The following is a 27,748-nucleotide window of genomic DNA, read 5'->3' on the forward strand; positions in this document are numbered from 1 at the left end:
CCCCCGCCCCCGCACCCTTGGCCCGTCGCCCCACCACCCCTCCGCCCCCACCACACCCGCCGACGCCCCGTCGCCCCACCACCCATCCGCCCGGCGCCGCCCCCGCCCCCTGCCGCCGCCCCCGCCCCTTCTGCCCGGCGCCGCCCCCGCCCTTTTTTCTTCTGTTTTTTCATTTTTTTTTGTTGTTTAATTGTTAGTGCTAGATTGTGTTAGTGTTAGTGTTAGAAAAGAATTAGAAGTAGTAGAAGAAGTAGAAGTAGTAGAAATATGAAAAAAGAAGAAGAAAAAAAAGATGTAGATGAAGTAGAAGAAGAAGAAAAGAAGAAACGAAAAGAAGTAAAAAAGTAGAAAAAGATGAAAGAAGAAGAAGAAGAAACGAAAGAAGAAGAAGAAGAGAAACAAAGAAGAAGAAGGATAGAAGGAAACACCCCGACCCCTGACCCCGACACCACACCCCGACCCCCTGACCCCCCTGACCCCGACACCCCGACCCCAACACCCCGACCCCCTGACCCCTGACCCCGACACCCCGACCCCGACACCACACCCCGACCCCGGCACGACACCCAGACACCCCGACACCCGACCCTCCGAGGCCGACGGGTTCTTATATTTGTGAATAATTAGTTAGGTCATATATTTTTCGACTTTGTTATGAAAAACATCATATACAATTGTGTTGACCGGGTTGATTTAAATGTGCAATTGTTTCACCGCTGCGAGGTTTGGTGTTCGACGACCTCGCTGTGCGTTTGACGAGCTCTACCCCTTCGTTTGTGGGTGAGCACAAATGACATGTCCTCCTCCCCCATTAATTATTTGCTCTGTTCCGGTGTTCGTGCCGATGAAATTTGATAGCTAGCTATATATGTGTCTTGAATCATCAGTATGCGTAACCAATATGTGTCTCCCGTTCGAAAGCGTCATAGTTATAAATATGCATGCATTTGCATATTTATAACCTTGATTCTTCCGAATTGTCCAACGCTATCCATGGACAGCCCGAGTATGTGTAGATTGGGTTCATATTCCCATATGCTTTGCTCCGGATCCGACTCATAAATTTCGTCAGTGCCTCCCTTGTTGTTCTCCGGGTACACATCCTCTCTGTTTATTGCAGAGACGTGTATCAGGAGAACAACGGGGAGGTGCTGCCAAAATTTTGCGTCGGATCCGGAGCATAGCATGGGAAAATGAACCCAATCTACACATACTCGGGTGGGATTAGGACCTATCATTACCTATTAGAGTGTAGGTTGCATGGACGTAATAAAATTGACAAAGTAGATCAACTTATGAATATATACATGGTAATTATATATATAATTGTTGTGTGTCCAGTAGCTCTGGAAGTCAAGATGAGTGATCGTGCGTGGATGTATACCGGTCACGCTGGTCAGAACAAATGGAGCGCTGGATGGTTCACAAAAACCAAGGGATTTGTGCAAGCCGCATTTGCAAATGGCCAGAGGAAAAACTGGTGCCCCTATTTCCAGTGCGGCAATTGGGAAAAGAGGACAGAGGCTGAAATGGGCAAACACCTGCAGAAGAATGATTTTACGCCCGATTATACGGTGTGGACATTTCATGGTGAGTCTGCCCAACGTGACCGAGCTGAGGTGGATCGTCCTTGCACCGATGAGCATGGTACCGGGATGGAAAACATGGTGCAAGACTATGATGATGCTCGGGATTCAGACGAGGAGATGGAGGAATCTGCAAAGGCCTTCAATGAAATGTTGGAGTCTTCAAAACGTCCTCTCCACGAGCACACTGAGCTTTGTCAGTTGGATGCCATCTCACAAGTAATGGCTCTGAAGGCTCAGTTCAACTTGGGCAGAGAATGCTACAACGCAATTATGACAGTATTTGGACGCTTTCTACCCAAAGGTCATGTAATGCCTGCAAACCTGTACCAGTCGGATAAAATCCTCCGTGCATTGAAGATGCCCTATGAGAAGATACATGCCTGTGAGAAAAGATGTGCCTTATTTAGGCTTGGCTATGCGGACTTGAACTATTGTCCCATTTGCAAGTCTTCCAGGTATATTGTGGTAGACAACGGTATGGGTGAGAAGACACAGACCAAAATCCCCGTTAGTGTTCTTCGGTATATGCCAATCGTACCAAGACTTCAACGTCTTTTCATGGTCGAAGAGACGGCCAGACAGATGGCATGGCACAAAACAGGAAAAAGAACCGAACTAGATGCAGATGGGAATCTGATGATCGTACACACATCGGATGGTGTTGCGTGGAAAAAGTTTGATGAATTACATGCTGACAAAGCGGCAGATCCGAGGCATCCTCGAGTCGGCATCAGCACGGATGGGTTCAGTGTGTTTGGTATGACGGCAGCCCAATACAGTTGTTGGCACGTATTTGTCTTTCCACTCAATCTCCCCCCCCCCGAACAGATTATGCAAAGAAAGAACATTTTCCTGACGTTGATAATTCCAGGGCCCAACTATCCGGGGAAAAATATGAATGTGCACATGCAGCCGCTTAAGGACGAATTGCAAGAAGCCTGGGATAATGGGTTCAAGACATACGGCGCCTATAGCAAATGAAACTTCATAATGCGTGTCTGGTACATGTACTCGGTGCATGACTTGCCGGTGTATGCGCTATTCATTGGCTGGTGTGTGCATGGAAGGTTCCCATGCCCCACATGCAAGGGAGCTCTTCAGTTTCGTTGGCTTCAGGCCGGTCGCAAGTTTTCTTGCTTCGACATGCATAGACAGTTCCTGGATCCTCGCCATAAGTTCAGGAAAGACAAGAAGAACTTCATCAGAGGTAGAGTTGTAAAAAATTATGCACCACCTGCATTGACAGGCCAACAGACTCTGGATCAGTTAAACACTCTCGAGCCAGATCCAGAGCGTCCAGGGTACTTCAAGGGGTATAATTCTGAGCACACCTGGACTCACAAAACATGCTTATGGGATCTGCCTTACTTCAAAGATCTCCTTTGCCCACACAACATCGACGTGATGCACACTGAGAAGAATATCGCCGAGGCACTTTTTGGTACATTGTTCGGCATAGATGGGAAGTCAAAGGATAATACTAAGGCTAGTGTCGATCTGGAGGCGCTATGTGATAGGCCGTTACAAAACATGAAAGAACCAAAAGGAAAGCAGAACTGGACGAAGCCAAAGGCATGGTTCAATCTTGGAAGGCCAGCTATGAGGGAAATTATCTTGTGGGTGAAAATGATAGAGGCAAAGGTGTCCCGTCTTTCGATGAGATGATGGATTTCGCTTTGGTGGAAGTCGACTTTGACGATCCGACTACGAACGTGCGAGGACGTCGCGCCTTAGCAATCGCTAAACCAACTCCGACAGGTTATTGACCACGCCGGAGCATGATCAACCTGACCACGAGGGTCTCTTTCCTGCGAGCAAATGAAGAACAAGCAAGAAACTAAGATTGCAATCTGGATATTGCGAATATAAGATGAAAGCTTTATTGATCAAGGTGGGGTTCTGTGATGCCTTTGTCTGGTCGTTGAACACAAACGAAGTACGCGAAGTTGCAGCTATGGCGAACTTTAATCTAAACAAAACCCAAAGGGAAAGCTACTAGATGGATCTACTTATATAGGAGCAAGGGTGGCGGCCAAGGAGGTGGTAGGATGTCCCAAGGCAGCCTAAAACTAACCCTAGGTCGTACAAGGCCAATGGGCCCAAGTGGAGGTGACGTAACACCTTTGGACTTGTAGTTTGCTGCTGCAACATCAGATTGTTTCGTCCATAACTCAACATTCCGGACGAATTTTAAGGTGAATCCAATTGGTGTGGAAAGAGCACGAAATCTACTTTCCAACAAAAAATGAATCACCCAATTCGGAGTCCGTATGAAAAAGTTGTTGACATTTTGAGTCAGGTATGTCTGTGCAGTCCGAATCTGAGTCCAGAATGTGAGAGACTTGGACTCTATCTTCTCTTGGACCAAAAGTGACGTGAGAGAACTTTTTGAACAGAAAATAAACATCTCTTTCTTCCTTATCTTCATATGTGGATTGTACAAATGTTCCATACACCTGCAATTAGACAAAACACAAAAGTGTGTGAAGTATTTTTGTTATGGATAACATAAATAGATTATTGAATAGTTTGCACTAGAAATCACCTGACAAATATGCATGTATGCAATATTTTTGGTCATATCCAAGGTAGTCATGTCCTCATCATCCTTCCCTTCTTGAAAATAAAGCCGTCCTCGGCGTTGCTTAATCTGAAATGTGGCTAACAAAAGAGACAACGTGTACATTTTGTATATGTATATGTCATCCATTTTTACTTCCCTCGATTTTTGCATATATGACACATGAATAGATGAGTAACTTGCATAGTTCATAAAATGTAAAGCCAAAAAATTAGCACAAGAAGTAGAAGGCATGAAAATATTGCAACTTAGTTTGCACATATAATTGAAGCTCTTATTCATTTCAAAAGATTGACAATGTTCATCATTAAACCATCCCAACATTGGTGAATAAACCTTACTTGCATCAAATTTACATTCTACAACATGCTTAAATAAGCAAACATGCAATAAGTCATTCAACATAGAATCATCACCAAGATTAGAGGTCATATCAAAATGATTAAACATTGATTCTTTTGCATCAATAGTTAATTCAATGGGTGCATTCAAAATTGTTGGTATTTCAGTTGTTTGATCACATGATGCATTCATGACAGTATCAAGATTCTCTAAAATAGGTGTTGTGCTCAAATCACCAGGTAACTCAACACATGGTGCATTCAAGTTAACTAGGGATGCATCATTCTCATGTGAAGTTATATCATCAATACCTTTACTGTTACCTTGTCGCAAAGACGTAGCTGATGTAGGTATAGACGTAGACAATGCACCATACTATTGAGATGATGTCGTGCTCACAATCTGAGGTGGGGCTGCTCTAGTAGGTGCAGCGGTGGAGGAACCAACCGACGGTGGTGAGCATGAACTGGAATAGTAGTTGTTGTAACTGTCTCTCAATGCATCCTCCTGTAACTGTCTCTCAAAGGTACAAGCACGAACATACATACCAGTAATGCAACGAGGAATATACTGAAATCTTGCCTGAATATCATGGTTCAAACCACCAAAAAATCTATTCATTGTATCATCCTCAGATTCTTCTATGTCACAATGATGCATATAAGATTTGAACTCTTGGTAGTAAGCATGCACAGTGTTGTTGCCTTGTTTAAATTGTTCAAATTTGCGAAGCAATTCACAACGCTAGTAAGGAGGGAAAAATTGTTGTCTCATTACATCTTTCAGATGTTTCCAAGTTGTGGGTTGGTTATCAATGTTTCTCTTACAATGCATACTCCACCAAACAGAAGCAAAAACAGTAAATGCTCTAGTGGCAGCTCGTACTCTCTCAAGTTCAGAAAAGTCATGGTGACGAGAAACTTGTTCTACTTCAAGCTCCCAAGCTAGATAAATAGCAGGATTAAATCTACCCTCAAATGACGGTAAAGAGATAATCTGACCATGTGCTTGTGTGTGTTGTCCCAACTCTCGTGATGGTGAAAATGTGTCTGTCATCCAAGAACTTCTACCTCCGAAACCTGTCATGATTAGTAGAAATAAGAAACAAAATTCGAGAATAATGTTCCTATGCACTACTAGGATGTGGTTGTAAAGTGCTCACAGTAAAGCAAATATCAATATCTTACAAGTTCTTACCATGCGGCAGGTGGTGACAGGCAACCATCGGTGTCAAGTAACTCTGAAGATTGTGTAAAGCGATTGCCAGGGAAACGTACGTATACACGGTGTACAAATATGTGGAGCTGGGTTGGCTATATATGGTAGCCAATTTTTTAGCAATGATCAATTCAAAGATGCAATGTTGAATAAACGCTCAACGATGGTACTGTGCTGGTCCTAGGCTAAACCGGACTAGAGACGCGAGCCTAGAACACTAATGAGGTCACGGCATAGCACAACTAGCATCAATGAAGGATACTAAGTAGCTCTTGATAGCAAGATATAAGTGAAGATCACAACGGCAGTGAAGATAATGATGAAAAACAACTGCCAAGCAGGACATACAACAACTCTCTCTCCAACTTTCCTCTTGAAAAGTTTGAGCCAATTTTCTGATAAATTCTTTCAAAGAATGCTACTAACTCAAGCTTTCCAATGCAAAAAGAATCACTCAATTCCGAGTTGATATGAGGAGTCAAAGAATTCTAAAACTGGCCTGAAAATTGGAACAAGTTGTGTTCATGAACTTCAGAAGACAAAAAGACCTATTTAGAAGCCGATTTTGAGATGTCAAATATTGAACTAGCTTCTGCAACTATTTAGATGCGGCTCGTCTCTAGCTTCAATTTGAGTACTCATGGAGCCAAAACGGACTTCGTATGAGGAAGATACACCTGTTTTACTGAACAGTGCGCAAAACAGATTTCAATCCGAATTCAGGTACGAGATTGATTCTAGATAGATCTGATTTTTTTTCTTCTCTCTTTTTTTTCTCACGCTTTTTTTTTCTTTTTCTCCTCTCTCTTTTTCTTTTTTTTCCTTTTTTCTCTTTTTTTCTCTATTTTTTTTTCTCCCTCTTTCCAAAACAAACTAGATAAGATGCAGATTGGATCAGGCGAAGATGTGAATGACCTCAACTATGATTATGACAATGAACAGTGCGTGGCACGTGGTGGAAATTAATAGATGGGATGGTGGACAGCGGAAGGGATAATGATGCAGCGGCGGCATGACTAATGTGAACAGAACTCGAAACTCTAAAGGAACTAGACACTAAGACCAGCAACTGACACGACGATGCAACCGATAATTCAACTATGCAAGCAATGAATAGAAAATTGCAAAGGCTCAGACTGGCTTGGATAAAGGATGAACAGATCTAACTTTTTTTGTGGCTTTTTCTTGGACAAAAGGTAAGAAAATAATAGATGCGATCTAAACTATGAAAAACTGTAAAATCTCACCGAGCAACCTGAAAACTGATACCACTTGATAGAGGCAAAGGTGTACCGTCTTTCGATGAGATGATGGATTTCGCTTTGCTGGAAGTCGACTTTGACGATCCGACTACGAACGTGCGAGGACGTCGCGCCTTAGCAATCGCTAAACCAACTCTGAGAGGTTACTGACCACGCCGGAGCACGATCAACCTGACCACGAGGGTCTGTTTCCTGCGAGCAAACAAAGAACAAGCAAGAAACTGAGATTGCAATCTGGATATTGCGAATATAAGATGAAAGCTTTATTGATCAAGGTGGGGTTCTGTGACGCCTTTGTCTGGTCGTTGAACACAAACGAAGTACGCGAAGTTGCAGCTATGGCGAACTTTAATCTAAACAAAACCCAAAGGGAAAGCTACTAGATGGATCTACTTATATAGGAGCAAGGGGTGGCGGCCAAGGAGGTGGTAGGATGTCCCAAGGCAGCCTAAAACTAACCCTAGGTCGTACAAGGCCAATGGGCCAAAGTGGAGGTGACGTAACACCTCTGGACTTGTAGTTTGCTGCTGCAGCATCAGATTGTTTCGTCCATAACTCAACGCTCTGGACGAATTTTAAGGTGAATCCAATTTGTGTGGAAAGAGCACGAAATCTACTTTCCAACAAAAAATGAATTACCCAATTCGGAGTCCGTATGAAAAAGTTGTTGATGTTTTGAGTCAGGTATGTCTGTGCAGTCCGAATCTGAGTCCAGAACATGAGAGACTTGGACTCTATCCTCTCTTGGGCCAAAAGTGATGTGAGAGAACTTTTTAAACAGCAAATAAACATCTCTTTCTTCCTTATCTTCATATGTGGATTGTACAAATGTTCCATACACCTGCAATTAGACAAAACACAAAAGTGTGTGAAGTATTTTTGTTCTGGATAACATAAATAGATTATTGAATAGTTTGCACTAGAAATCACCTGACAAATATGCATGTATGCAATATTTTTGGTCATATCCAAGGTAGTCATGTCCTCATTAGAAAATGCAGTTGATGTTCCCCGATGGGTATGCAGTGAATCTAAAGAGGGGAGCGAGTCTTGATAAATTGAAGATATTTGGTCTCAAGAGTCGTGATTGGCACATATGGATTGAGCAGGTAATGCCGGTGATGTTGCGTGGCTTCATCCCTGAGGATGAATGGCTAGTACTGGCAGAACTCAGCTATTTCTTCCGTGTTCTTTGTGCGAAAGAACTATCGCCTGGCGTGCTAGAAGAAATGGAAGAGTTGGCGCCGGAGTTGATCTGCAAGTTAGAGAAGATCTTTCCACTGGGCTTCTTTAATCCAATGCAACATTTGATTTTGCATCTCCCGATCGAAGCAAGATTGGGGGGGCCCGTGCAAAATCGTTGGTGCTACCCAACTGAGAGGATGCAGAAGACGCTTCAAGAAAAATGTAAAAAATAAACGTAGAATTGAAGCGTTGATGGCTGAGGCATTCATCACTGAGGAGGCGGCAAACTTCGTGACAGCACACTACGAAACCAAAAATCGTCATTTGCATAATCCGAAGCCTCGGTACAATGCTGATGAGCCTAAAAAGGGTGGATCCAACCTCAGCCTATTCAAAGGGAATCTCGCACCAGCCAGTGTTTCAAATCCAGTATCTTTGGATAACGAAGAATGGCGGACCATTTCATTGTATATCTTCAACAACCTGACAGAAGTGCGGCCGTACATCGAGTAAGTTCTCGGTACATTGTTTTGCAACTTCTATTTCCTTTGAACTGCTCTTATTCCTGGATATTTTATACAGTCGATACGTCGCCCTATTCTCGTATGGAACGGTGATCCAAAAGGATTCCGTCGAAGAGTATGAGCTTCTCGCAAAGCAAGGAGGCGGCTATCCCGGTTTCATCTCTTGGTTCAAACAAATGGTAAATTCTATTAGACAATTTCATTTCATTCGCTAATTTGTGTGTAATGCAACAATCCTTTCATATTAAACTTGTAGGCTAATTCAGAGTCTATGGACGCCGAATTGAGACAAGTTGCTAATGGTTTTGACTATAAGGTCCGTTCATTTGACAAATTCGACATCAACGGGTATCGCTTTCGTACCTATGGCAAAGAGCTATCTATGGCCGACCGAAAGTCTACAAATTGTTGTGTATCTGCTATCAGCGAAGGAGGTACCGAGTATTATGGGAGAGTTGAAGCAATTTATGAACTTCTATTCTATGGTGAAAACCCACCGAATGTCATAGTCTTCAAATGTTATTGGTTTCAGCCGAAGGAGACTAGAAGGACTCATGAACATATAGGGCTAGTTGAAATCAACCAAAGCATCCATTTAGATGTTCCTGATGTCTATATTACGGCTCAACAGGCGACCCAAGTATTCTATCTACCGTGGGCCTGCCAAACTAATCCAAATCTGAAAGGTTGGGATGTCGTTTATGAAGTGCCGCCACGTGCTAGACTATCTCCCCCAAAGGAAGAGGATTATGAACCTCACATTAACCCAGACACATATGAAGGAGAATTCTTCCAAGAGACACGTCTTTCCAAAAAGCGTTTCAATAACCGGTATACTTCACCCCAAAACATTAAAGTAGACAGCGACAGTGAGTCCCACATCACCCCAGAGGAGGAACAAGAAGAGCCAGAACAAGAAGAGGTTACTGCTGTGGATGACCTGGAAATGCTTGACCGATTACGTAAAGGTGGCCTTCCACATGTTGATGCCACTGAACCCTATGAGCCCGTCCTTGATTATAGTGATGATGATGATTATGCATTTATTGATGATACTGATCGAGATTATTAGTAGTGTCAGGTATTCAATTCTTTTATGTTGTACTTGATGATGATACACTTAAGTGATATACATATTATTATTCATGTCGGTATTTTTTTTATGTTGTACTAATTTCGTTTACTCTTTGTCATGGCAGGTGTTGAAAGATGGAAGGGGAGCCGACTGAGGCCAAGGACAAACGTGCCCAAATTGAAGGTGTGCCACACCATCAAGGTAGCTCCAGCTTATATCAGTTCGGGCGGAATTGGGTATGTGGTTTGCTTCATGATTAATGCAATTCATTCATCATGCTAGCTTGAGCCCTTTAATTACTAATTTACTTTGTTTCTCTCTTTCAGGCATGCTACAATAAGACGGATAAGGTACCAGAGGGGTACGACCTGTATGCCATGGCCCACACTGCCTCTTACAAGCAAGTCAAGGGGAAGGCGAGGAAAGGGGAGGAGTTTAACCCGAGCCAGATTCCCATTGATCCAGAGCAGGTGATGATATCTAGTGGCGGGAGGTCCCGTGGCTCCATAGCCATTGATCCAGAGATTGCTCCTGAGACCACGGTGAGTTTAATTTGAATGGGTGTTACTTGCTAGTCTTAACATTTGAGTGTCATCATGCTAACGAAACATTGGAAATGATCTTTGGTGCAGCGTAACTCCACACAAGCATCACACGATCCTTCTCCAGCTACTGGCACGAGCCAGCCCGCTCCTACACCTCCATGATCAAGGTAAGTTTCTCTAGTTTTTTGCTTAACAAATGCATAAAGACCTAGACTTAGCTTTATTTCCTCCAATGTGCTTACCTTAATGACCTAGAGTTAGCTTCTTTTCCTCCAAAATGACTTAATAAGCTTACTGACCTCCAAAACCACCCATTTTACCTAAGTTAGCTCTAAAACGATCTATACTTAGCTTTGTTTCCTCCAAAATGACCTAAGTTAGTTATAATATGCTTAGTTAACTAGGTTTGCTCAATAATGACATGTACTTAGCTTACTTATGTAAAAAACGGCATAATTAGCTTAGTTAGCTCATAAACGACATTTTACCTACGTTAGCTCTAAAATGATGCATTTTACCTAAGTTAGCTCATAAACGATCCATTTCACCTAAGTTACCTCACAAACGATGGCGTGCTTCTTCTTCTAGTCTTCTTCTTCTAGTCACCTTTTCCTAACTTTTTTATTTGCCATTTTGCAGATTTCATTCACTTCTCGAAAGCTAGCTTGCTATGATGGAGTGCTTGTTTTTTATTTCATTCTCTTCTAGTATTCTTCTAGCTTGCTACGATGGAACTTGCTGTATTGATGAAACTTTGCATTGTAATATGTATGTGCAACTTCCTAATGGTTGCAACTTATGTGTATGTGCAACTTGCTATGTATGAATGGATGGAACTATATATGTATGTACGATGAAACTTATGTGCTGTTAAATAGCCCTGTGAAATATATCTATATATGTCATATATATTTGCTGTGAAAATTGTTGGATTCAAAAAAAAACAAAAAAAGAGAAAATATGCAGGCTCTTTGCCGTCCGCCACCGACGGCAATGGCCTCTTTGCCAACAGCCGCGGACGGCAAATGAGGCATGTGGCAGCCAACTGTGCTTCCTGGGAGCTGACCCATTTAGTCAGTTTGCCGACAGTGGCAGACGGCAACGGCAGGACGAATTTTACCGTCAGCGGTGGACGACAAAGGCAGGACAAATTTTGCCGTTAGCGGCAGACGGCAAAGTCCTGCCGTTAGCCACCTGACGGACTAACAGCGAAATTTTTGCTGTCTGTGTTCTTTGCCGTCTGCTACTGATGGCAAAGACCACTTTGCCGTCAGCCACCAAAAGCGGACGGCAACGTAGCTCTTTATCAGACCTTTCTTTGCCGTCCACGTTTGCCGTCCGTGGCCGACGGCAAAGACCTTTACCGTCCGCCGTGGCAGACGGCAAAGTAGCTGATTCCTGTAGTGAGGGTAGGGTTTTTGATATGCATGTGGTCTACCCTTAGGTTCCAAGCCAAATTCCCTAAGTATATTAGCAAGTTGATCCTTAAAAATTTCAGTAGGCTACGGATTGTGGCATAGATGCACCATAGGTACGTTGCAGTAACTCTGACAAAGAAGTTTGAGCAAGATAAATTTGCTGCGGAAAACCATCAAAACACGCATCTGGCATCGGCCCGTAAGGAACCCCGGTACCAATAGGTGGCAAGGGTGGTGTGTTATATGCTACTGTTTGATAGTAGGGTTGCTGCAGATTGGAATTAAAGCCAACACTTCGGTTATTGCTGCTGAAATTTTGTGGAACCGAAGTCAGAGTAGGACTAGCAGCAGTAGGTACAAAATTATTGGCCGAATTGCCAATGTAATTGTGGCCACTTTGGTTATTGCTTAACAGGATGTGGGGCAGCACAACATTGGGTACTGCAACGGGTGTATGCATAGGGTTAGGTAAATTAGTGAACAAACTATTTTCTGGCCGCACCCGTTGTTTCTCATAACGTTCATCATTGGCCTGTAATACCATTGAACGAATTTGACGAGGCAAGTTGATCTGAATGTCCTTATTAAATTGCTCTCTGAACTCATCAAATTTCCTAGCTATAGATTGAGTAATCGTGCGTGCCATGTCTCTCATTTATTTGCCGTATTTACTAGCTACAGATGCATCAATTAGATGTGCAATCTCTTATGTACAAGCAGTTTTACTTACCCCGGCATGGTGACTTGGTATAGCTACCTTCTGGATGACGCCGTTTCTTGTCTTTTGGAAGCCTGCCAACTTCTGCTTCAGCTTTTCCACCATCTCTTCCTCAAGCTCCTGTTCAAGTTTTTGTCGTTCATCCTCAGGCAGATCCTCAAGTGTGACGACGATGATGTTGTTGGGGTTGAGATCACTCCTGTCCTTGGGGTCGATGCTCATTGTGTTCCTCTTCTTCTTCCCCAGCGGAGTCGCCAATTGTGTTGCTGCGCGAAATTGATCCACACAGCACCACAGAATCCTCACTTTCGTGAAGCTAAACCAACCATTTTTCGATGCAAAACGGTAGAGATGAGCCAAACCATAGGGTTGCTAGGGCTGGGCAGAAGCTACGAGCTAGGTGCTGGAAAGAAAAGAACGTAGAAGAAAAAGTAACGTAAGGTTGCAAAAGGATCGATTGGATTCTTCAATTGGCCATGTACCCACATATATAAGGGTATGTCTGGCATTTGGCAAATTGGAGTAGGACTCCCGACATGTTGTTTCCTTGGCACATAAGCCAAAAGGCTTTTCCTAATCTTTAATTAATTCGTCCATATCTGTAAAAGCATCAGCCTGAGCCCAATACTAGTAGACTTTCCATATTAGCTCTGTTTTGGCTGAATAGCTGATTATGCAAAATCTTTTCCATCTTGTGTTCCAAACCAGACCTCTTTCCTTCTTTGTCTCCATGTGTGAGCTCTAACATGCAATTCTGTTCCATCCAGTCTGCTGCACCTACCTATCAAATAACAGTCCCCTTCAAGTACCTCAGAATCCTGTGCACTACAAGATGATCACTCCCAGGTTCATGCATGTATCTGCTTATCATACTTAGGCAATGTCAGAGCATGTATGACATAAGTACAACAACCTCACAACTAATCTTTGATACCTCTCCTTATCCAGTACCTCTCCTGACTAAGTTGTTCTTTGTGGTTTTGATCAATTGGGGTTGAGGTTGCCCAACATCCTAACATTCCTACATTGCTTAGGAGATCTAAATTATACTTCCTCCGAGATAGCGCAATCCCTTGCAGACCTCTATGCCCAGGAAGTATTTGAGTCAGCCCAAATCTTTGACTTCAAAGGCCTTACCCAAACGTTGTTTCAGCCTTGTTATTTCTTTTTTCTCATCACCCTTGATAATAATATCATCCACATATAAAAAAGTATGGTGATTTCCCCTTTTCATGTATGTAGAACAGTGACGATCACCATGACACTGTCCATACCCCATATTACATACAACACGTCTGAACTTGTTGAACCATGCTCTCGGAGAGTATTTCACACCATAGAGAGTTTTATTTAACCTGCATACCTTGACAACGGTCTTAGAAGTAGAGAACCCAGGTGAGATCTCCATGTAGACCTCCTTCTGTAGGTCCTCATGCAAGAAATCATTCTTCAATCAAGTTGATGTAAAGACCACCCAAAATTTGCTGCACAGGAGATCAGAATCCTCACAGTGTTCATCTTTGCTATGGAGCAAAGGTCTCATCATAGTCAATGTTGTAGGTTTGGCTGTATCCCCTCACCAGAAGCCTTGCTTTGTACCTTCCAATCTTTCCTTCTACATTTTGCTTCATAGCGTATACCCACTTGTAGCTAACTGTCTTCTTTCATGTTGGAAGAGGTGGCAGTACCCATGTCTTGTTCTTACTTAATGCCTCCATCTCCTCTATCATAGCTGCTCGCCACTTTGGATCCGCTTTTGCTGCCTTTCAATCAATTGGAAGAGACACCAGAAGCAACAAATGCTTTGTGCACTGGAGATAATGCTTCGTAGGAAACATAATTTCCAATATCATTGGCATTGAACCCATACTATTCCTCTAGTATCCCTACTTTTGCTCGACTACCTTTTCTCAATGTAATTGACAGATCAATTGACCCTTCTGTAGCCACTGACTCATGTTCAGCCTGACCCCCATTAGAGAAGATTGAAATCAAATCAGTACTACCCCGTTGTTCCGTCTGTGGCTGATCTAGTTGCCTCCGATGATGTGCAACACCATCACCTCGCCTCCGTGAATACACCTTTAGTTGTGGCTGATCTAGCTCCCTTTGACGTGCAACACCATCACCTTGCTTCTGTGAATACACCTTTAGATGTTCATCTTGCTCTGTTGTCCACCTTGGCACACTACCGATCCAGGTGGGAGCACCGCCTGCCTAGCTCGACACCCCATCAGTCACAAACAGTCCTTCACTCGGTGGTGTGCTGAGACTGCTGCTCGCTTCGTCATACTGAAATATCACCCTCAATTGGTTGTTGTAGCACTGAATCAACAGCAACACAACTACCACCACTTAACTCCTCTTGGTCTATCAACGGAGACTGGGTATGGTCAAGACTGTCAAATAAGCCACTAAGATCAGTTTTCTCACCATAAATTGGTTTGAATTTCCAGAAGATGACATCCATGCTCACAAAGGTCCTTTATTCAGAAGGACTCCAACACTTGTAGCCTCGTTGCCCAGAAGATTACCCAATGAAGATGCACTTGATGGATCATGGATCCAATTTTACCACAGATGGTCTGTGATCCCTGGCAAAGCAGACACAACAAAAATAGCCTGGGAGGAGCAACAGAATCATTCTTTCCCAGAAGTAACTCAGAAGGTGACTTCATACCCAATACTCTCGATGATGAGTGATTGATCAAGGATGTCGCTGTCATCACAGCTTCACTCCACGAGTTTCAGCACATTCATAGTAAACATCAATGATTGAGCAACCTCCAGAATATGTCGATTTTCCTTTCTACCACTACATTGTAAGTAGGAGTGTTTGGACGTGAGGTTTGATGCAAAATCCCTTGTTCTAATAAGAAAATCCCAAACACTTTGTTCACATACTCAATGCCATAATCAGTTCTTACCACTTGTACCTGAACATTGAAATGATTTTCCACATAGGCATAGAAATTCTTGAAGCATTGGGAAGTTTCATCTCCGTGACGCATCAACTAGACCCATGTCATATGTGAGTGGCAGTCAATAAAGTTCACAAAATAGTTTGCACCACTAACTGACCCACCGGACTTGTCCAAACATCCAAGTGAACAAGCATGAGGGGGGGTATACTTCTAAGGGCGTGTTCGGCAACCCTCCGACTGCCACTTTCTCCAGCTCCCCAGTCGGAGTTGAGCCACCTCTAGTGCATTTTTGGAGGAGTTGAGGAGCTAGTCTTTTGGAGATCTAGGAAACAAAAGATCTAGAGTTGGTCCAAATTATGGCAAGATTGCCACCACCAAGTGCCTTTCCCATACCCGTTTGTCTAAATTTTGTCTCCCTCTCCAACGCAGCTCATCCCACCTCTCTCTCTCCAGATCCCCGAGACCCAGAGGTCGTGGTTGGCAGCCCAAGACGCCGAGAGGCAACCACCATTAAAAGAGACCTTCCCGGTCGACCCCCTACCCCTAGGAAAGGACTGTTGTTCAAGAGTCATGGGCTTCTATTTTGTAGATGGTTATTGTGATACCAATTGGAACAGACTGCCTGTATGACAGAAGATCAGATTCAGACCATTGTGTTATTGTAGGAGGAAATCTACTATCATGGAGAAGCAAGAAACAACCTGTTGCTTCCAAGTTATCTGCAGAGGGTGAATACAGAGTCATGTCTCAGGGACTGAGTGAGTAGTTATGGACAAGAAATCTATTAGAAGAGCTAAAGATATTGATGTACAGTTAGACATATTCTTTATCCAAGAAAAGCACGACAATGGGATTATTAAGATAGAACATGTGAGTTCAGGGCAACAAATTGTAGATTGCTTGACTAAAGGACAAGGAACCAGAGAATGCAGCTTAGGGTGTGACAAGATGGGAATGATAGATATCTATCACCCTCTTGAGATGAGTGTTTCAAAGACTCGTACCCGTGAGCTCACAGTCACAAGGCAACAGATTTACCATTGTGCTAAGGCTCCCCTTCAATCATAGTGATAGTATGCATGCACAAAATCCAATCTCAAAGGTGTCAGACAAAATGATAGCTCATTTATGCTGAGAAGGAGTATCATGCAAATTACTCAGAGGTACGAGACCTAACAGAGTAAGCTTTGGCATTGATCTTGCAAAAACAACTAAAATCCAGCTTGGAGATACTGGATGTATACAACTCAACCTACAGTGAACCGGAGGCGGGAGCAAATTGAGAATGCTCGGATGTGCTGGATAAAATAACTCAAAGGTACCAGAGTTAATAGAGATGGGTATGAAATGTAGAGCAGCTCGGAGGTGCTGAGAACGATATTTGACACTTTTGGATGAGACTTGGGAAAAAGGTAGTTTTCTCAGCAGAACTCTCACAACTCATTGAGTTTGGTACTACCGGCCGATAGGTCAGAAGGTACCAGATAAGTGTAAAAGTGGGGAATGTGAGAGATATGAAGTGTAATACCGAAAAAGGCTTTCGCCCCGCTTTATATATAAAGCAACGATCATCCACAACTTGGTACAAACTCACACGCCACCACGACACACGCACACACCCAAGGCAGGATACATAGGCGTTCATCGCAGCAACACCACCCCTAGCACTACAAGAGCAACCAAGGTCCTCAACCGTGAGCACGCCACCGCGAAGAGATGAAGCCGCATATGATGAACTGTGGGCTCCAAGGTGGTGCCTTTAGGAAGGTTACGGCACCAGAGCGCCGCCACCGCCCTACCAGGGGATCAGAGTTTCCCCCTGGAGCAACACGACGGGCAATGAGAGCCATGACGACGCCTTCAAGAAGGGAACGAGCTTCACCACCGCCGGTCCGTCCGAAGATAGATCAGGTTTTCACCCTGGCCAACACACATCGCCATCGAACGTCACACCCCGGCGACCACGCCGCCCACATGACCATGGCCACTGGGCAGCACCGAGCCACAGACTCTTCCCATGAGCATCGTGGAACCACCACCAAGGCCGCCGCCCCGACATCCAAGACCTTGACACCACCTCACCCGAGACCCTCTGCTACCCCAACCAAAGAGACGAGCGGAAAGGACCTACGTTTCGCACCTGGACGGCCCCAGCGCTCGGCAAAAACTGGTCCTGCAGCCGGGCGCAAGACAAGCTATGGACCGTAGCTGGGGGAGGGCCCACCCATCAACGAAGATAGTGACCGGACGACAAGGAGAGGGATTGAAGGTCGAAAGGAGCTGCCTACAAATAATCCATCACCGGAAAGCCAGTCGCAGCCGGCCCGACGAATGGAAGCCACCAGAGGGCCGAGCCACCTCGCTGCCGCCACCGCCCACAGTCGGAGCAGCAGCCACGTCGGGCCGGTGCCCCAACCCTCGCCGCTCGCCGAAAAAAGCATCAGATCCAGACGGCACGCTCCGCCACCACCGCCACCATGCCGTCGCTACCCCTATCCAGTAGCAAGGGAAGAGCACACCACGGACCATGCCGCCCGCAGCCCTTACCGCACGACGGACCGCCGGCAACAGATCCGGCGGATCTGGCCATGGCCGTCCCGCGTGCCATCACTCGGCTTGACCCCCGTAGGGGCTGTCCCAGCGAGACAGCAGGCCGATGGGGGTGCTGGGCTTCCGCGGGGCTCGAGGGCTTAAGAAGGGACTCCAAGCGGAGGGGGAGAGATGGCCCCGCCGTCGCCTACGCCGGCCAGGCTTCACCCGGCGGCGCCGCTTGGCGGCGGCAGAGGAGGAGGACCGGGAGGGGGGCGAAGGGCGCGGCACGCTAGGTTTTCCCCGTCCGCTCGCGGGAGCAGCGCGGGGGTGGGTTATTGACTGATCCAATCAAAGGTTGCACTTGAGGTCCTCCATGAAGTGTAATAGTTGGGGATTGTTTATAGATCTTAAAAAAGAGTTTGTCTGTGGTTATTTTGCATGTGCCCATGTAGATAGTATGGTTGTCCTTAGACTCTCAATGTGAATCTTTGATCCACCAAAATACTAGAAAGTTATAAATTTAAAGCCTTGGGCTACAATCATCTTGAAGAATAAAAGTAGGAGTCACTTCCATACCACTTACAAAATGGACTAATGCTGAAATAAATTTACTAGAAATCATTAGTCCTTCTAATTGTTTTGCCATTAATCACCAGAAAACCAGAGGGCTTAGATGTACTTTCATATATAAAAGCCCATCTTGGCCAGGCCCATGAATAGCAATTATAGTGATAGCATAAAAAGGGATGCCCCTGCTTACGCAGGCTCCGACCACTCTGGGTCTTTTTGTTGGGGAACGTAGCATGCAATTTAAAAAATATTCCTACGATCACGCAAGATCTATCTAGGAGATGCATAGCAACGAGAGGGGGAGAGTCTGTCCATCTACCCTCGTAGACCGAAAGCGGAAGCGTTATATTAACGCGGTTGATGTAGTCGAACGTCTTCACGATCCAACCGATCTAGCACCAAACGTACGACACCTCTGAGTTCAGCACACGTTGACCTCGATGACGTCCCTCGAACTCTTGATCCAGCAGATGGTCGAGGGAGAATTTCGTCAGCACGACGGCATGATAATGGTGTTGATCATGTGATCCGCGCAGGGCTTCACATAAGCACTACGATGATACTATCGGAGGAGTAAACGGTGGAGGGGGCACCACACACGGCTAAGACAATGTTGTGCCTTTGGGGTGCCCCCTGCCCTCGTATATAAAGGAGAAGAGGAGGGGGCGGCCGTCCTAGAGTTGGCGCGCCAAGGGGGGAGTCCTACTAGGACTCCCAGTCCTAGTAGGATTCCCCTTTCCTTTTCGGAGAAGGGGGGAAGGGGAAAGAGGTGGAGGAGAAGAAGGAAAGGGGGGCCGCGCCCCCCACCCCTAGTCCAATTCGGTTTGGGCTTGGGGGGGCGCCTCCACCTGGCCGCCGGCCTCTTCTCTCCACTAGGGCCCATGAAGGCCCAATAGTCCCTCGGGGGGTTCCGGCAACCTCCCGGTACTCCGAAACTTATCCGATACTTTCCGAAACCATTCCGGTGTCCGAATGTAACCTTCCAATATATCAATATTTACCTCTCGACCATTTCGAGACTCCTCGTCGTGTACTTTGATCTCATCCGGGACTCCGAACAAACTTCGGGCACAAAAACACATAACTCATAATACAAATCGTCATCGAACGTTAAGCATGCGGACCCTACGGGTTCGAGAACTATGTAGAGATGATCGAGACACATCTCCGATCAATAACCAATAGCGAAACCTGGATGCTCATATTGGCCCCCACATATTCTACGAAGATCTTTATCGGTCAAACCGCACAACAACATACATTGTTCCCTTTGTCATCGGTATGTTACTTGCCCGAGATTCGATCGTCGGTATCTTCATACCTAGTTCAATCTCATTACCGGCAAGTCTCCTTACTCGTTCCGTAATGCATCATCCTGTAACTAACTCATTAGTCACATTGCTTGCAAGGCTTATAGTGATGAGCATTACCGAGAGGGCCCAGAGATACCTCTCCGATACACGGAGTGACAAATCCTAATCTCGATCTATGCCAACCCACAAACACCTTCGGAGACACCTGTAGAGCATCTTTATAATCACCCAGTTACATTGTGACGTTTGATAGCACACAAGGTGTTCCTTCGGTATTCGGGAGTTGCATAATCTCATAGTTAGAGAAACATGTATAAGTCATGAAGAAAGCAATAGCAATAAAACTTAACGATCATTATGCTAAGCTAACAGATGGGTCTTGTCCATCACATTATTCTCTAATGATGTGATCTCGTTCATCAAATGACAACACATGTCTATGGTCAGGAGACATAATCATCTTTGATTAACGAGCTAGTCAAGTAGAGGCATACTAGGGACACTTTATTTTGTCTATGTATTCACACATGTACTAAGTTTTCGGTTAATACAATTCTAGTATGAATAATAAACATTTATCATAATATAAAGAAATATAAATAACAACTTTATTATTGCCTCTAGAGCCTATTTCCTTCACTTTTGTACTCAGCATTTCCCTGTATTTTTGCAATAGGTTGTTTCGAGGACTCAAACCGTTGCGCCAAGGCTCCCCTTTAATCATAGTGATAGCATGCGTGTACACAAATTCAATCCAACTATTTTTTTATTGACACCCCCCCCCCCCCCCCCCCCCAAAAAAAATAAGTATTTATTCAACAAAAAGGAAAGTTGCACGAAACTGGGCTTCGTTTCGAGATCTTGATATGTATCATATTATAAAACTCGGATGAGATACCAAATGTTTCGGGTACCTTACCAACCAGCGATGATGCACGAGTGGAATCAAACCCTGCCGCCAATACGTTAGACATGGCTACAGAAAGTAAACAAGAAAGCGTGAGCTTGTCTTGAGTATGATCAACAAGATTCTTCTTGTCGCAGATTGTTTTTGTTATAAGTAGAGAGGAACCTACATAGGAGTTTCTCCGGTTCTCACCAAGCACCACTTCTTCTCTTCCAGCTCCATCGAGACAACACAGTTACACAGGAACGCTCTAGTTTCCATTCCAAGCATGGCTAGACTAGTCATCAAGAGTCGGTGTCGGCAAACATCTGGCCGATGGAATTGGTGTCGGCAAACATCTGGCCGCCGGAGCTAAACATGGATGTCTCTTCAGTTTCTGCAACCATCGACGCAACACGAGATTATCTGAGGTCGGTTAGAAATACATACATCTGCGTTATGAGATCATGGGGTTGTCTAGCAGCTAGTCCAGCTTTCCACAGTCTCCACATACAAAGGTGGCTCTCTGATGTTGCCCGATGTCTGCAGTGGCATGGAAGAAAGCAGTGAGTTGAAACATGAATGATCAAGAGCTGCACTTAGTTCTAAAGAGTGAACATGCATTATGCAACATCATCTGAAGCAAGCTGGCAAGATAGATAACTGATGACAAGAAGGACTACAGAGTGGTCAGATTACTTACAGGAGTAAGCTATCAGAAGAAAGTTAAGAAGACAAGTACTTCTGAATTCTGGTTTGAAGGAAATAGAATGAGCAGATTACCTGCAAGAGGGAGGGAGACAAACACTTTTGAACCAAAATTGCAGCTCGTGTCCAAGCAAACAGGGAAGACAGCTTCTACCTTCGAGATACCCTTCTATGAATCTACGTGATTGGTGTCCACCTATCAATGTTACACCTATCCATTCAAACGAATTTCAATGTAAACAAAAGTGAAGATCTCCATCACTAAAAACCAAGAATTTTCCACCTTTACGATCTCAGGATGCATGGGTGATATTCTTCTATGTCCCACTTTCGAGCAGATAATTGATTTGGCTGGCCACAGGAGCAGTAAAATAGAGAGCAGTTTAGTAGGATTAAGGTTTGCTCATATAAAATTTCACCAGCGGAACATAAAAAGAAGATGGTGAAACGCCCCCCACGTCGCCTCCTCTGGCGGCACGGGGAAACCCCATCCGCCGCCGCCGGGTAGCCACCCCCCGTCCACCACCGCTGCGCCGCCGCCGGAGGGCCGGCCGACAAAGCCGCCCCGCGCCCCCGGATGGTGGCGGCGGGGCGGATCCGTCTCCCCAACTCGCGTCTGCTTCCCCGCGCCCCTCTCGAGATCCATCTGCTGCCACCGCCGGGAGGCGCCCGCTTCTGCCGCGCCGTCGCCGGAGGGCCGGCCAGCTAGGCCGCGCCGCGCCTGGGATGGCCGCGGCGGGGTGGATCCGTCCCTCCCGTGCTTCCCCAACACCGCCCCCTCCCCCCGCGCCCCCGAGTTCCTCGCGTGCGTCACGGGCGCACCCTCCCAGCTGTTGCGTTCCTGCTGGTCCGGCGACAGGTGCGACGTGCTAGGCCATGGCCTTGTGCGCCTTTCCCTACCCCGCGGTCTCCCCTTCCCTCGGCGTGGCCCAGTCCTCCTGGTGCTATTTGGGCGTGATTTGGGCGGACCTGCGGCCGGTCGCGGGGGTGTTCGTAGCCTGCCTTTTGTGCATTGGCTGACCCCTTGTCTCCGGCGGCCCTTCCTCCCCTCAAGCCGCGGTGAAGGCTCACGCGGTGGCGACGGGGCTACGGTGCTAGTGGCAGTCCCGGGGCTCCACAAGGCGGGTACTTGCTGGCGCTGCTCTGGCCCCGGCGACCTTGGACCCGCGTCTCTCCGGTGTCCATGGCTGACGGCGTCCCTTGCCGGGCAGCTCCGGCCTCGGCGACCAGGCAGTTGCATCCCTTCCAGCTCGTCTGGCTCACCGACGTCCGGACGGCTATAGCCATGGCACCATGGATCTGCGTCCCTCCAGTCCCTGCTTGCCGGCGTTGCTGATCATCGTCGCCCCATCCGCTTGTGGCTTGCTTCGCCGTCTGCGCTACTCTGTACAACTCAAAGCCCCGTTTTCGCTAGATCCAACGCTTGTGGGTCGGGAAGCGGTGCCACCATCTGACAGCAGGTGCAGCCCCGCCAACCCCCCTTCCGACATGGTGGCTCCGACCAGCGTGGGCTTCCTCATCTCTGACCCCAGATACGGCGGCTATGGGATTGTTCAGCCTCAGGCCAAGGAGAAATTCTTGCTCGGCTTGCCGATGCTGGCAGCGACGGCGTTTGCGGATGTCGTTTTCCTTCTTAGAGGCGCTGCCAAGGTCCTCAGTTGCGTCCCTCTTCGAGCTCAGGGGAAACCCTAGGTCTGGTTCCTCCGGACCGGATGGCGACGGCGTCTTGGCGTCGACTTCCTTCTTGAAGGCGTTATCTTGTTTGCTCGTGGTGTCTCCGGTTCTGGCTTAGGTGATGTTGGAATTCTTGCTGGTTCGGCATTGCCATTCTTGGTTCGGGTTTGGTAGGTTTAGCTGTGATGTATCCCTTGTTCGGACTGAGCATCCCTTGTGTCTCTGCTCCAGACACCATGTTCACGTCTGTATGCATTCGTGTCATGTGTTGTACCTCTATTTGTACTAATTCTACTCCTTCTATCAATGTAATGATACGCAAGCTTTGCGTATTCGCGAAAAAAAAACTTCACCAAAAATAAAGATAGTTCGTGTCTGAGATTCAATTAGTATTACTAACAACATGATTGTGTAAAAAGAAGTGATGATCATTGCTGTACCGTTTTGATTCTAAAATGGTGATGCATCTCACACAATATTTTAAATAGCGTGCTACAAAATATAGTGAGGCCCTTCTCTAAATGCTACACAAGTTATAGCGCGTTAATAGCGTAATATATTTCAAAATAGCGTTTGTAAAAAATCAAATATATCTAAAAATAAAGTATTTAAGCAACTAAACATTTCATAGGAGCAAGCAATATATGCATCTGATAAAAGGAGTGAGAAAGCTAGTGGGAGAATCTGATAAAAGGAGTGAGAAAGCTAGTGGTCGTGGGTTGGTTTTGGCCTGCTGGGCCTGCTAGGCTATGCTTATTTCAGTTTTGCATGGTCTGCACGTTGTAACGTTACAACGTTACAACATTATAGCGTGTGTAGCGCGCTAATTACGTGATTAGCGCCGTAGCATCTGATTTTGTCAAAACGTAACGTCTCCCTTCCAAATATGCTATAACCGTGTTATAACAGCGAAATAGCGTGCTATTTAAAATATTGATCTCACACCGTAGGTACCTAGCTCGATCTGAAAAAAAAGGGGGATAAAACGTTGAACAAATCGCACTCCTTGTCCAGTGAATCATGTCCTCCGTCACCTAAACATGCCAGCTTCAAAGCATGATCATTCAATTAGTGATTAGCAACACTTCCCACCAAAGAACAAATCTTAAAAAATTGAGAACATGGCAGTAGCCAGAATGGCACGCTCACAGCTAGATGTTGCATTAGCATCCATTAAAAAATGGCTTGAGCATGCAACACCACCGGACCACAACCACACCGCTGGTTCTTGCTGCCAATTGCTGACTATGATATGCTGCCTCGTCTCGTGGACAGCGGACACACTAAAATATGCCCTAAACATCAGACGACTTTGCGTAATAATCGCTATGCTTCTGCCAATCTCGATCCATGGCAGACAGCATCTTGCAAATGAAATGGAATGATTCCTTGTGTCTAATAGTCGAACACTCTGGCTTGTACGCCTTTTTGGTATAAATAGGCATCAGAAGAACGGTAGACACATCAAACCAAAAGTCGCTCTTTCATTCTTCTCTCTTCAACCACAATACAGAGAAAGGTTTCAAGATCAGAAATGGCCTTCCACCTAAGATCGATAAGTTTGCCATCAAGGCCTCAGGCCAACGAGACTGAAGTCGAGCAAGAGGTGTTGAGCCTAGAGGCAAGCATCTCTTCTTCGACTACCACCATCGGTACCATGTGTGCCGGTCTGAGGAGGCTCGGGGACATCTACAATGGTGTTGAAGAGATTATTGGCCTGCCAAGCAACCAGGTTGGCAAGATGTTGGATTCAGAGATTGAAGGCTCTCTCGAGCTGCTAGATCTCTGCAGCACCATGCAAGAGATCTTCGTCGAGATGAAGGCCATCATCCAAGAGCTACAGGTAGCTCTAAGAAAAGGAGATGATGCAACTGCTCAAGCCAAGATCCAGTCTTATGTTCGTTTGGTGAAGACGGCCAAGAAACATTTCAAGAAGAGCGCGAAGAAGGCTAATGTTGTTTCTGCGGCTTGCAAGGTGGTCATGCTATTGACCAAAGCTAGAGAGGTTTCTGTGTCTCTGTTGGAGTCCACAGTCCATCTCTTGTCAAAGGAAATCAGAATGCCAAAACAGTCTCTTGTCTCCAAGGCATTTCACAAGAAGAAGGCAGTTGTCTGCCAGGAGGAGCAATTGCAGGAGTTAGAGTGTAGTATTGGAGATCTCGAGAATGGGGCGGGACATCTGTTCAGGAAATTAATCCAGATCAGAGTTTCTCTCTTGGACATTCTTAGCTCATAGATACTCCAAGTCACTCTACACCCTGTGATTGGCATCCACCTTTTTGAGGATTAGCCGGTCTTCATACAATTTTGCCATATGTATATACAGTAGAAATGTACAGAAACTTATAGAAAGAAAAAGTGAAGTTTTGATCTATTTCATGTCTTGTGATCTCTTAAATACTTCCTCTCGATGTCCTTGGGTAGTGGATCATGTTCCTTGTGTGCCAGGTCAAAGCAGCGACGCCTAAGGTTGTTATTAGCAGAAAAATAAATCTAATTACTAAGATTACCCACCAGGCCACCACCACCACATGGCTGTACAGTCTGGCCCTGCAATTTAAATATTTATAGTTTTAGGATGGATATATGGTACAAATTCCAAACTTTTGAACTGAAACATAAAGATGTTCAATCTCCATATCGTTTAAACTTGTCGTAGTGGACAACATTGCAAATCCAGAAGCCCAAAATATTCTACAACCATCTCAATTCCAGCTTGTTCTTGGGAATAATAAAATACTAACATTAATTTCGGCTAGATTTACTAGCGCAAACATGTCCAAGAAAATAATAGCAGCCGATATTTTGTAAGCTAATACAATAGCTGCACGCTGCACATAGACAAAAACCGAGACATGGAAGGAACCTCTATGGACACCTTAAGTTTCTCATGCTTTGTTTCTAGGAGATATATGGGTTGGCGATAAATTTTGACAAGAATGAGGTTTCAGTTATAGGTTATTCTAACCAGGAGAGGTCGACCATTGCTAACCTATTCAATTGCCGCCTTGGTTCATTCCTGATCTCCTATCTTGGCCTTCCTCTGAGCGACTCGAGAATTCTCATGAAGGACCTTCGTCCTATAGTGTATCGTGTCCAACATAGGGTGGATTCATGGCAGGACACTCGCAATATTTTGATCTCTTTATTCGCTTTTCTTTGGACCTCAAATAACTTGCAGGAACATCGCAATAAACCCCTACAAGAGACAAAGATCACTTCATGTGCTCGCTATGGGATCGATACTCTTATTTCAATAAAACTACAACTAAACTCTGTGCACTTGCAGGACATCAAGCTTTTTCTGACGCTATCGCCAGGGAGCTAAGTGCTTTTGGCCTTTGTTTTAAGTTTCAGTTTATTTTGTGTACTTAGTTATTATTACACTTGGCACCGCTGTACCAAGTTGGCTGGACAGTTTATGTGAGGGTGGAGAGTGACCTCCAGGCTAGGAAGTTTGAACTCTTATTGGCCATTCAAAACCTTGGATGCGAGGGTGGATAATGGTGGCCTCAATCCTGAGGAGTGGATGGAACAGTATCGACTGGAGGACAACCCCGTCTCCTTGTTCTGGAATGACGAGATCTACTCACTTCTTAGGGGCCGTTTAACTTGGACTCTGAGGGTGATTCCAATATGCATGCTTCCAGGACACTGCTAACAGCCGTAGACACCGTTGCTCGATTGCGGTGCTTTGTGAGGGTCCCAAGCTCTTGCAAGATAAGGAGGCAATTCGGCTGCATGTTGACGGCTTCTGTAAGGCCCTCTTCTGCAGCCACCCTAGGAGTGGGGTGAGCCTCCAACCTAACACTTGGTCGACTGCTGCTAGGGTGTCTGGGACGGAAGACACAACCCTCTTGATCCCATTCTCCTCGGAGGAGAAGACACAACCCTCTTGATCCCATTCTCCTCGGAGGAGGTAGAGACGGTGATCAAGTCAATGAGGCCGGACTCGGCGCCGGGTCTAGACGGCTTATTGGTCCGGTTTTTTATGAAATTATGGAAGATCATCGAAGGATTGGTGATGACCATTTTCAGATATTTCTATTTAGGGGTGCTTGACAGAACTTGGCTAAATTATTGTGTTGTTTCGTTTATCCCCAAGATTGTGGGGGTAACGAACATTTGCCAGTTTAGGCCTTTTACAATCATTAACGTCATTTTCCGTAATCTTTCTAGACGCCGGTGGTTGCTAGGATTACCCACCCGAATCCAGTCGGCCTCAATAGTTGCTAGGATTACCCACCCGAATCAGTCGGCCATATTAAGGTGGCCTGATCCATGATGGGCTTCTAGCTCCCCCGGAATTCATTCACAAACTTAAGACTAAATGCCAAAAGGCGATCTTCTTCAAACTTGACTGCCATAAAACTTATGATACACCTAGTTGGGACTTCCTTAGGGAAGTCCTTCAGCGCAATGGTTTCGATGACCGTTGTATCACTAAGATCAATGAGCTGGTCAGTAGTGGGAGCACGGTCATAACATCAATGGCGAGGCGGGACCCCTCTTAAGCCCTCGAGGGGCACGAGTCAGGGTGACCTGTTCTCCCTGTCATTGTTTAACCTTGCAGTGGATGCCCTTGCAGCTATTCTAGATGCGGCTAAGTCGGCAGGCCATTTGCGAGGGGTCACTCCCCATTTGATTGCTGGAGGTGGCGTTTCGCATCTTCAATATGCGGACG

General features: G+C 45.6%; 1 protein-coding gene across 1 annotated transcript; it reads left to right on the plus strand.

The window, feature by feature from the left end:
• Nucleotides 1-24,547: 24,547 nt before the first annotated feature.
• Nucleotides 24,548-25,429, plus strand: LOC123162752 (uncharacterized). The gene has a single exon (XM_044580517.1). The coding sequence runs from the start codon at nt 24,599-24,601 to the stop codon at nt 25,298-25,300; it is 702 nt and encodes a 233-aa protein (XP_044436452.1). The 5' UTR covers nt 24,548-24,598; the 3' UTR covers nt 25,301-25,429.
• The last annotated feature ends 2,319 nt before the right edge of the window (nt 25,430-27,748 follow it).

Source organism: Triticum aestivum, chromosome 7B (genome assembly GCF_018294505.1).
Source record: "Triticum aestivum cultivar Chinese Spring chromosome 7B, IWGSC CS RefSeq v2.1, whole genome shotgun sequence".
Classification (NCBI taxonomy): Eukaryota; Viridiplantae; Streptophyta; class Magnoliopsida; order Poales; family Poaceae; genus Triticum; species Triticum aestivum.